Below are 11424 nucleotides of genomic sequence, written 5' to 3' on the forward strand. Positions count from 1 at the left end.
CCCTGCTTGCTCTGTTGATCTCCCCAGGTGCCGCCAATATGCCAGCACCTTTCCCAGCCCACAGGCCAGCACCACGCTCTTCCTGGGGTTGTTCCCTTTGAGGTCAATTCTAAGGCAAAGACAACAGCACGCAGCTCGTCACGCATGCACTTTCCCTTTGCTCCAAGAGCTTGAGCCCTGTCTTGGAGCTGCCTACTCGTGGGTTACATCTCCTTGAGAGACCCTCATTTGTGACAAACTGCTTCTGAGAACATAACCACGGCAATAGGACCGAGCCCATGAGTGTTGTCTGAGCGCAGCCACACCCGATACCCCAGACCCCGACTCGCTGCTCCCATCCATGAGGAGCGAAGGGCACAACCGCACTCCTCGTCCCGGCCGATCCCCCGCCGCCCCCGGCCGTCGCGGGCACCCAGCCCGCCCCGCGGGGCGGTCCGCGGCGGGGCGGTCCGGGCGGCGGCGGGGCGGGGCGGGCTGCTCCGGGCCGGGCCCGCCCGGGTGCAGTCCCCGTTCCGCGCCGCTCCGCCGCGCAGTCCCCGCCGCACGTCGGGCCGCCGCCGGAGCCTCACGTCGGGCCGCCGCCGCCCCACCGCGATCGCTATGAATGCGCGCCGGGCCCTGCTCTCCGCCGCCTTGCTCGCCGGCCTCCTCTGGGATTTACCTTGCTGCCGCCCGGCTTCCCTCCCCGCAGCCGCAGAGCTGGCCAAGGGCGGGCGGGGCCGCAGGGCTCCGCGATCCCCCCGGGAGAGCCGGCCGCGGCAGGGGGCACAACCCGGGGGCCGGACGCCCCCGCGGGCGGAGCCCCACGAGTACATGCTGTCCCTCTTCAGGACCTACTCCGTCGCCGAGAAACTGGGTATCAACGCCAGCTTCTTTCAGTCCTCCAAGTCGGCCAACACCATCACGAGTTTCGTAGACAGAGGACAAGGTAGGTGCTGTGCCCCCGCCCGTCCCGTCGCACCCCGTGGCTGGAGCCCCGTCCGCAGAGCTGCCGATCCGCGGAGCCGGAGCCGCTCCGCTCACTGTTTCTTTTTTCCTTTCCTTTTCTTTCTTTAATTCTTTTTCTTTCTTATATCCCTTCGGGGCGCAGAAAGGTGGATCTGGTGGTTATCGGCGCATCGCGTTGTGTTTTTTCATAGCAAAGCTGCGCTGCGGCGGCCGTAGGTGGTGGTGCGGGAAACACTCGTGGCTCTTCCGAGCCCTCACTGAGTGGGGAAATGCAACCCCCGCTCTGCAAGAGCAGCTCGGGTGGAAGTGCAGCCTCGGAAACACCGCTCTTCTGCTTTATTTCCGCCTGAGAGAAAGAATCTCTCTTATCGCTTCGGCTGGAAGGCAAATAGAAAGCTCGAACTGACCGAGGGCACACACTCGCTGCGCGTGGGGCTGCGCCGTCTGGGTCACCTGGAAAGGTCCGGCCCGACCGGACAGGGCAGGGACACCGTCGTTCCTGAGCCTCCGGAGCTCGGGTACCGCCGCGCCCCGACGTGCCTCGACGGAGCGTGGCTCGGTGCCGCACTCGAGCCCTTTATAACTCCCGGTCGCGGGAGCCGCCCCATCCATTCCGGGGCCGGGAGGGACGCAGGTAGGACGGGGTGGGCGGCGGGGTCTGGTTGGTATCCCCTCTCCCTGCGGGCAGCAATGTTACAGCGGGATTCCCGGGAACTCTCCACCACCTGCGGGGTCCCCACTTCACTTTTCCCTCGTTGCTTTATAGCTCGAGGGAGGAGATGGAGTGCGGATCTGTAGGAAAGAGAAACTCCCTTCCCTCAAAATGCCTCTCCTTATTTATTAGGGTTTTATTATTATTACATTATCCTTGTTGATTGCAAACTAACTCGGTGGTTCCTAACGAAGGTCGCGCGTTCTCTCCTTCTCCCCCCGTCCCACCGTCCCACTCAGTGCTCGGGGCGCCGTCGGGGGCTGCAGTGCCGCGGTGCTTCCGATGGACGGAGGGGAACGAAGGGTTTTGCTTTCCGCCCTCCCCGATGGGAGCGGTTTTTTGCGCCGTTGTAGGAAGGGTTCGTGCGGGGGGAGGCTCTCTAGGCGCGCTGTTTTCGAAGTTCAGCCCTAAAAACGACCTCAGCCGCTTCCCCAGAAGAAAATCTGGGGGCTGGTGGGGATGGAGCCACGCTCGGGATCGTCCTCGCCAGAAGAAAGATAATGTAACAACCTCAGCTCGTTGCGCTGCACGAGAGAATCTGCTCCGATAGAGGCGATTCTCTACCAGAAGTCCTGCTCTGATGAAGGAAAAGCTTCACTTTTCCCCATTGATTTTGATTTGATGTGTCACGGGCTGTGACCTTCTGCTGGACCTTCCGAGGGTTGCTTAGCATCAAGCCACTGATTGGAGTATTTCAACTCAGTGATCTAATTGAGTGTTCATGTCATAACATAGCGAATATTGTCTGGTCTCCCATAATGAAGCGGACCAGCCAATGGCACATCACCAAAAACTTCAAGAGAGCTTCCGTTCCTCTGAAGTGGGAGCCGCGTTCCTGCCCACCTCCCCGTGCGCTCCCAGCCCGCTTAATTGGAGCGCTGCTGCTGATGAACGGCCTTTGCTCGGGGGAAGCGGGGGGAAGGTTCTCTCCATTCATTTGCAGACGGCAGAGCCGCCCAAATTGACCCAATTAGACGGACGGGCTGCGCTTCACCGACGGAGCGGCCGCGCAGCGCTGCGCGGGGACGGAGCCGCTGGGGCTGCACGGGAGTGGGGCACCGCGGGACATCGCAGCGTCGCCCCCGCTGCTGGGGGGCACCGAGGGAGCCCTCGGCTCCTCTTCCTTTCTTTCCTTCCTCCCGAAGCTCACAGGATCCCTTTCAGGCTGCATCGGGAGGGAGGAAAGCCGCTCCGCTGCGTTACATATATATATCAGTGTGTGTGTTTTCAGTGTAAAGAGCGCAGAAAGACGGGAAAAACTCCGCGATTCCCCCCCCTCCCTCCCGTTGCCTCCCGCCCCCCCCCCCCACCCCCTTTGTTACGGTCGCAAGATCAGACAGGACCTCTCTGAATGTAGGAAAATTGCTGTTGGCACATGAAGTAACTCATTAAAACGCAGATGGTGCTCTCGTTGGCCCCGGGACCCCCAGCACTGCCACTCCGCTGTACAATTAGGGGCTGCGGGACTGAACCGGGCAGGGCAGAAATAAAGGGAAGAGGCGGCTGCGAACAGCGAACCCCGAAAAGCTCGGGGCGAACCGAAAACAGAACGAGGGGAAGAGGAGGGCAGTTCTGGGGGTGCCCCGAAGGGAGCGGGTGCCATAGGGCGGGCTACGGGGCTTCGTGCGTGTGTCCTAAAGGCTCCCGCAGCGGGGGAAACGGAAAAGGGGAATAGGGCGAAATTGTCTCGTTCTCCCCAGTTCGTTCGTCCGCTTTTCGTGCGCAGCTGATGGGGACGGGAGATGGGGAGGGGGTGGGGGGGAGGGTCCGATGTGCGGTGTTTTACCGCTGCTGTCGGGGGGTGGGAGGAAGCGGAGAGACCCGCTCGGGAGCTGCAATCGGCGGCAGAAAGGAGAGAGCAAATCCCGCTCGCAGTTCGCCCGTGCGGAGTGTTTATGCAAAACAGCGGCTTTCTGGGTGGACCGAGAGCTGCAGCGCACCGCAATCTGCGCAGCGCCTTTGCCCAGGCGGTGTTGTCGTTGGCAAGAGGAAAATGAAATATAAGCGGGGAAGCATTTTAATGGGGAAGGAGGGAATTCACAACTGTTAATTATTTGGTGACCTTGTATTCGATTTGTTTGAGCCCCTTATAAAAACACTAATGCAGACCAGACGGCCGGAGAGCGCTGCGGCAGCCGCTTCCAAACAGAGCAGAGAGCCGGGGGAAGGAGAGAGCGGCCCGGATCGGCCCGGCCCGGCCCGGCCCGGCTCGGCCGTGCTGCTACCGCTCTGCCGAAGCGGAGCAGAGGTAGCAGGGCGTGCTCGGGGCTGGGGAGGGGGCAGAACGTCTCCAAAGCCGCTACGAGAGCAAACTTTGTGAAAAACACTGATTTCGGGAGAGGATTCTTCTCTTTTTCTTCCCCCCCCCCCCCCCCCCTATTTTCCTCCGCGGGAATCCTCGCCCCGAAGGGACTGGAAGGGAGGAGATGAGGGGGGGGGGGGCAAAGCTGCCCCGTGGCCCCTTTCGATCCGCGTCTTACGAGCGGTCGTTTGCTCGGTTCTTAATTTCTCTCTCCCTTTTTAATTATTTTTAATTATTATTATTTTTTTATCATTATTATTTTAAATCCAGGATTCCCTCCGGTGAGACTGAAAGGGTCTGTGGGTTTATTTTTAGTTTTTGGGGTTTTTATGTTGTTGTTGGTTTTTAAATGTCTTTTATTTAGAGAGAGGAAAGAGAGCTCACCGCTCCAGGGCTGCTCAGTTCCACCGGCTGCACGTAGCCCGAGGAGTCCAAACCCGGTTGCGGGCTCGGGCACGGAGAGCCTCGTTGATCTCATTTCCATCCTCGCTCTTCAGTCCTACCTATAAACAAACAAATAAAGAAAGAAATAAAAACAGAAATAGAAAAACAACAATAAAAAAGGAGCTGTTGCCGGCGAAGCGCTCGTTTCCCTGCGATCCCAGCGCTGCAAAGTGAAGCCGGGAGCCCCTGCGTGCTTCTGGGCGTAAGGGGCCGTCCCAGCCCTCGTTGGTTGAAGGCAGCTCTGTGTGTTTTGAGTTCCCGGCTCTTACTCTTACAACGTTCAGAAATCTGCTTCGAATCGTCCCCTTTGCTCCTTCTCTTAGCTCCGAACTCCGGGATTCCGAATTGCGAACATCTATATATCTCTATCTCTACAATTATTTATTATTATTATTATTTGAGAGAGAGGGGGGAGCACGATGATTTCTCGTAGGTTTCTCATAGCGAAACAGCCGCAAACGGTGGAGGGGAAGGGCACGGCTCTCACGGCTCCTTGCGGCACTTAGCAGTCCCCGTACGGCCGCTCTCCGCCCGGCGCATCCCCGGAGCCCGGCGGGAGGGCAGCGGGGCGGGGGGGGGCGTCGTACAACGGAGGCGGCCGTTCCGGAGAGGGGCCGGGAAAGCGGGGAGCAAAGGTACATTGCAGTCGGAGGGGGAATGGAAGAAACCCTCCTTTCGTTTCTCGAGGCTTTGGCAGCGTTAGATCCGAGGAAGATGCTGTCTCTCCCGGTTACTCGATAGAGAAGGGAACGAAATATTGAAATCTCACCGGGAGAGAGATTACCGCTTAAGAGAAAGCGGAGACGATGCCGCCCGTTCGGTGGGGTGAGCCGAGAGCCGGCAAAATACCCATGCGGGAGCACAGAGCCCGGCCCGCGGGGATCGGCAGCGCCCGGGGAACACCCGCAGCCCCAGCGGGATGGATGCGCCCGTTTCCACGTTACCGTCTGTGAAAGGTCCTTAAACTGCCAACGTGCTTTTGGTTTGAGAGTTCAAATACGGTTTGAAAGAGAATTAGGAATGAGAAAATTCTTCTCGAAGGCGGTTTGGGTATAATTTGCAGTGATGTTAAAGTTAAGATCGCAGCCCCGATGGGTTGGCCGGGAGCCCGGTACCTGATCTGCCATGAAAAGGGAAACTCCGCGTAGCCCTCGTTAACCCCCGGAGCGCCACGGAGCCGCGGTGACTGCGGGGAGGGGCTACGTGGCCGGGGCTGCTCCGGGCTGGGGGATACCGGGAGCTTCCCGGCCCCTTAAGTAGGGATAAGGACAAGAAGGAGAGAGTTGCCGGCACCTCAACGCCGTGCGGGGGTCGGGCAGCCCCAGGCGGGCGGCTCTTTTCAAACCGCGTTTCGCAGCCCCCTCGGCCCGAAGAGGGAGCGGAGGTGCAGCAGCGGTGCTCGCACAAAGACGGAAGGTTGGCCGCGGTGTTCCTGCACCGCTCCGTGCGGTGGGAACGGGGCGCTGGGAAGCAGCTCCCCCCGCTCGGGGCCGCCCTCCTGCCTCCTCCTCTCCCCCGAGGGCGGTGGTAATGCCTCTCTGTGTCCCCTCCCTCCGCTCTTTTCCCACCCTCTCGGCCCCGCTGGGAGCAGGCCAGGAGCGGGGCAGGATTATGTATTCATCTGGAATTATTCGCTTACGAGAAGGAATAAATCGTGTTTATCTGATGGGATTCGAGGCTGCTGCTTTGATGCAGCCGCGATCGCTGCCCCTTCCTGAGAAAGGAGCAGGGAACTGATGGACTGGGGCGAGTCCTGACCCTCTACTATCGCCGTGTCCCCGCCTCGACATGGCACATGCGGCTGAGCCTTTGCAACGTGGGACACGGGGTGGCGAGCATCCGCCGCCTCCACCTCATCCCCAAAGGGCTGTGCCTGGCGGGGAGAGCATCGCCCTTTGGAGCCATCCCCGGCAGGAATGGGGCTGTGGGCACACCAGGGGCTGATGCGGTTCCCTCGAGGCTCACTGGTAAAATGTAGGCGGGTTTCTGCCCCAGCTACTCTCTTTGCCCCCCCCCCCCCCTCGCCCCGTGTCCCCGCTAAGTGCTGTGGGAACGCGCAGCGTTAATCCACTCTGAGTCCCTGCGCATTGCGCTGCGTAGGGTTCTACACCGCCGTGTCACGTCTGAAGGTCTCGGTGTGCATCAGTCGTGCCGCTGTTCCACAACACCCCCATCACTCCAGGAGGCTCCCCCGGAGCTGTCAGGTGGAGCTGAGGCTGTGAAATATGCTGATGAGGAGGAGCGCTGACCTCTGCTGTCAATAAATACCGTGGGCTGCGTATTTCTTCCGTCTCCCTCTGACTCAGGAGCAGCCCGAGCCCGGATAACCGGAGAGGGGCGGCCCAACAGAGGCTACAGTGACACTTTTACTGTTGAAATATACACGGGCTTTACTGGCTTCTGGGGAAAGCGAGGGCTTGGGGAATTTCTGTATTTGCTGGGCTGTAAACATTTTATTGGAAAGCAACTCAGGAGAATCTGGTTGGCTTTGTGAGCTGTGTTTTGTATGCCCATGTGTCAAAAAAGAAGTCTAGGTCATTCTTTTGGAGCAGAACATACATATGTACATGTATATGTGTGTGTGTGTGTGTATACATGTGTATTTGTGCATGCATACAAACACAAAGCCATTGCTGGTCCTGCAGTGCAGTGCTGGCAGGACTGGTGGGCTAAGGAAGTGCATGAGAGCTGGGTTGCCGTGTCCTTCCTCTGGTGTGGAGTGTCCTGTATGTTGTGAGTCCTTCAGTTTCTCCTCTCCTCTCCTCTCCTCTCCTCTCCTCTCCTCTCCTCTCCTCTCCTCTCCTCTCCTCTCCTCTCCTCTCCTCTCCTCTCCTCTCCTCTCCTCTCCTCTCCTCTCCTCTCCTCTCCTCTCCTCTCCTCTCCTCTCCTCTCCTCTCCTCTCCTCTCCTCTCCTCTCCTCTCCTCTCCTCTCCTCTCCTCTCCTCTCCTCTCCTCTCCTCTCCTCTCCTTTCTCATTTCCCTCTTCTCATCCCGCATAGCTGACCACCTCTCTCCTCTCTCCCGCAGACGATCTCTCCCCTGCTCCGCTCAGGCGGCAGAAGTACTTCTTTGACGTCTCCACGCTCTCTGACAAGGAGGAGCTGGTGGGGGCCGAGCTGCGGCTCTTCCGCCGCCCCCCCGCCGGCCGCCCGCCACCCTCCGCCGCCGCCCCCCTGCTGCAGCTCTTCCCGTGCCTCTCCCCGCGCCCGCTGCACTCCCGCAGCGTGGACCCGCGGGCGGCGGCGGCGGCGGGCTGGGAAGTGTTCGACGTGCGGCAGGGCTTGAGAACGGGCCGTCCTTGGAAGCGGCTGTGCCTGGAGCTCCGCGCCTCGGCCGCCCGCGGGCCGCCCCCCCGCCGCTGGTTGGACCTGCGGGGCCTGGGCTTCGGGCGGCGGCCGCGGGCGCCGCAGGAGCGGGCGCTGCTGGTGGTGTTCACCCGGGCGCGGCGGCGCAGCCTGCTCGGGGAGCTCCGGGCCGAGCTGGGCGCTCCCCCGCCCGCCGCCCGCCGCCCGCCCGCCCGGCGCCAGCGCCGCACCGCCTTCGCCAGCCGGCACGGCAAGAGGCACGGCAAGAAGGCTCGGCTGCGCTGCAGCAGGAAGCCGCTGCACGTCAATTTCAAGGAGCTGGGCTGGGACGACTGGATCATCGCCCCGCTGGAATACGAGGCCTACCACTGCGAGGGGGTGTGCGACTTCCCGCTGCGCTCCCACCTGGAGCCCACCAACCACGCCATCATCCAGACCCTCATGAACTCCATGGACCCCGGCTCCACGCCGCCCAGCTGCTGCGTGCCCACCAAGCTGACCCCCATCAGCATCCTCTACATCGACGCGGGCAACAACGTGGTGTACAAGCAGTACGAGGACATGGTGGTGGAGTCGTGCGGCTGCAGGTAGCCGCCGGCCGCCCCTGTTCGGGGGCTGCGCGTTGGAGGAGCCGCTCCGGCGGCGGACGGAGACCGGGGGCGGCCCGGGGCGGGGAGAGGCGGGCGGGGAAGAAGGGCCCGGCGGGCGTCAGCCGAGCCGCGCCTCCGCCCCGGGGCTCTGAGCGCTCCGGCCGCCCTTCCGACGGGGTGAAATACGGCGAGAAACGGGCGGAGAGGGAGAGGGGCAGAGCAAAGGGCTGCTCTGTTCCTGCCCGCTCTCTTTCGCATTCCTGCAGGGTGACGGGCCTGGAACAGCCCGCCCCGCTCCATCAAAAGGGAAAAAAAGAAAAAAAAAAGAAAAAAAAGAAAAAAAAACTAAAAAAAGAGAGAGAAGTGCCCGAGATTGTGATTACCGGACAGGTGACATTTCAAGGCAGCGACAAAAAGCTGTGATAAGAGCGAGGAGTGACGGACAGCGCGACGGGGTGAGCGGGGAAGGAGACGAAACGCCGTCGGATGTGGCAGCTCCGGCAAAGGAACGAGCCGATCCTTGCGCTGCCACCGCGGGGTCGGTGCCTCCGGGTACCGCTGTGGGCGGCTGTGGGGCCGCCGAGCTGCGAACCGGTGGGGGGAGGGAAAGAGGGGAAATCAAACAAGGAAAAAAACTGACAAAAAACAATAAAAAAGAGGGAGAGAGAGAGAGAAGAGAATAATAATATAAAGCGATGAAAATGCAACTAAAAAAGACTCGACCAGGAGCAATAATTTAAAATGCACATTTTGCTCGGGATGCACCGTTGTTCATATAAAAGCTGTAAATATTTGTTTATTTAAACGGACTGGAAAGTGCAAAGCGGAGATGAACAGCGTTGCGTTTCTTGTTGTTGTACAAAACATTATATGCACTCGAAATGTTATAATGTCTAATATTTGGAAAAGTTTATATTTGAGTTGTACAGAATGAAGCATTAATCAGATATTTCCTCCTTACGGAACATTATCGCCTCCTTAAAATATTATTGCAAGGTTTAATTTCAGTGCTAATAACGGAGAAAAGAGTTTGGTGGTGTTGTTTTTTTTTACTGTCTACCTCACTATAATGCAAGTATTTACGACTCTCCAATTACCCGAGGTGAATTCATACTCAGAACTCTTTTTTACCATACACCTTTACCGGACGGTACTCCAACAATATTACTGTATTATTAAACTTCTTTTTTTGTGGCAAAAAATCAGCTTGCTTTTATATGTTCCGTTCCTCGGTTCAACAGCTCTGAGCTCCAACCGTGGGCTGAATGCTGCAGAGCTGAACTGAAGTGCCGCTGTCAGACCGACCCCCTCCCTCCCCTGGAGCCCTGAAGCCGTTCTGCCGATGCGAAGACTTTTTGTACTCCCACTTTCACCTTTACTAATGGCAGAAAAACGCAAAGGAGCCGCATTTGATACCATCCAACGCGGTGATTCGTGGTGCTGTCGGTGGGGGAAATGCGTGGGGTGGAGCGATGCGGGCGGCCGTTTGTAAATCTCATCTGTACTGGGCACGTGTACATACACTGTATTATGCTGACGAGCGAAAGATAACGAATGTTTTATAAATGATATTTATTTTTGTTGCGATGGGTAATATATTTATTAAACCTTTCCTGGTTGTGTCTCAGCTAATGAGGAGCTGTTCTCTGGGCAGTGGTTTTGGGTAAGAACCCCCCCCCCCCATTCCCCCCATATCACGTTGGGCAGAGGAGGGGTGCAGGCAGCCCCCGTTGCAAAAGGAAACTCCACAAAGTACGGCAAAAACGCACACAAAAAAACCCTCATCTCAAGTGCCTGGAGGCGGTTCATCTGACGTGGGATTGTTACCAGGTCACAATCTGCTCTCACACCCTTGGCAAAGTGCTCCCACCCCGACCGGTGTTGAACAAAGGCTGCAGAACTGGGTTATGCTGATTGCACTGCAGCAGCTCAGAGCCCTGCGGAAGAGCCCAGCCCCGTTCCTGGTTGTTTTACAGCTTCCAGAGGAGTATTTCTCTATTGGTATTTCAAGTTTACGACTGATAGTAGATTTGGAAGGAGCGGCTGTAGGAAGTGTTGCAGCACTGAAGCCAGGTTCCAAGCAGCATTCTACCTGCTATCTATCTTGAGCAGCCATCACAATGTGCCACGTTCCTGCTCTCATTGCAGAGGAAAGCAGTGGAAAAATGACCCAGAAGATCCACATCCAGAGAAGCTTCAGTGTGCTCTCTGCAAAAAGAAGCAACGTAGAACTTGGAGATGGTACAAAATTCACCCATAGCAGCGTGTGAGGGCTGAACGGAGGATCCCTTCATTTCACCGACCGGATCCTTTGGCTACAACAATACCCTGTGGCTTTGAGCACAATTTCCTTTCAATATAATCCCTGATACTGCTGCTATTGAAGCCCTCACGTGGCAGGCTGTGCTGTCACCAGCCTCTGCTCCCTGCTCAGCCCCAGATGTGGCCTTGGCAAGTTGACCAAGGTCCAGCAGGATGTGGAAGGCCTTAGGAAGCAGCAGTGAAGATTTTGCTGTTCTGGATGTGCACTGTAGAGTACTTTGTACTTTTCTCCAACATCATTAACTGTTGGGGTTTTTTTAGGCGACATCTTTCATGGCAAGAAATGATGGGGAAGCCCTTTCCCTAAGTACCTGTGCTTGTTAACTTAATTGAGGTTTTCATGAGAGAACCCAAAAATCACCAAAGAGCCACAATTGGCAGCATCTCCTTTAGAGCAAAACTATAGACATTGACCTTGCTGGGCATGTCTTTTGGATGCTATATGTAGCCAATATAATGCTATCTGAGCCCATCTGGACTCTTGCTAAAGACGGGATCTTTTTCCACATCCTTTTTTAGTTCTGCAATATTCTTTTGTACAAAACTGAGAAGCAAAAAAATCCAGCAAGGATGAAGGGGGGTCGTTCCCCTCTGCCCCTCTCCCACCCTCCCCCAAGAGCTGAACAAAATAAAACCACTCACCATTTTTTCAGCTTTGACCACAAATACCGAAGTCCTTTGTTACAGAGAACTCCAAATATGGCAATTCAGTGGATGTGTGGCTCAGATCTCCATGTCCTGCCAAAGCAACATGAATTTTCATTTCCATTTCTCGACTCCCTGTGTTCAAAATCACGCGTG

General features: G+C 57.5%; 1 protein-coding gene across 1 annotated transcript; it reads left to right on the forward strand.

Annotated features, from left to right (window-relative positions):
• Positions 1-473: 473 nt before the first annotated feature.
• GDF6 (growth differentiation factor 6) lies at positions 474-9933 on the forward strand. Its single transcript, XM_085537183.1, has 2 exons — positions 474-928; positions 7434-9933. Exons 1-2 carry the CDS (start codon positions 601-603, stop codon positions 8300-8302), a joined length of 1197 nt encoding a protein of 398 aa, XP_085393309.1. The 5' UTR covers positions 474-600; the 3' UTR covers positions 8303-9933.
• Positions 9934-11424: the final 1491 nt, after the last annotated feature.

This window comes from Coturnix japonica, chromosome 2 (assembly GCF_054131305.1).
Source record: "Coturnix japonica strain WE chromosome 2, WE-NBRP24, whole genome shotgun sequence".
NCBI classification, from domain to species: domain Eukaryota; kingdom Metazoa; phylum Chordata; class Aves; order Galliformes; family Phasianidae; genus Coturnix; species Coturnix japonica.

Coding starts and splice junctions, on each gene's coding strand:
- GDF6 (XM_085537183.1), top strand. CDS start 601: ATGAATGCGCGCCGGGCCCTGCTCTCCGCCGCCTTGCTCGCCGGCCTC. Junction 929..7,433: donor TTTCGTAGACAGAGGACAAG/GTAGGTGCTGTG, acceptor TCTCTCCCGCAG/ACGATCTCTCCCCTGCTCCG.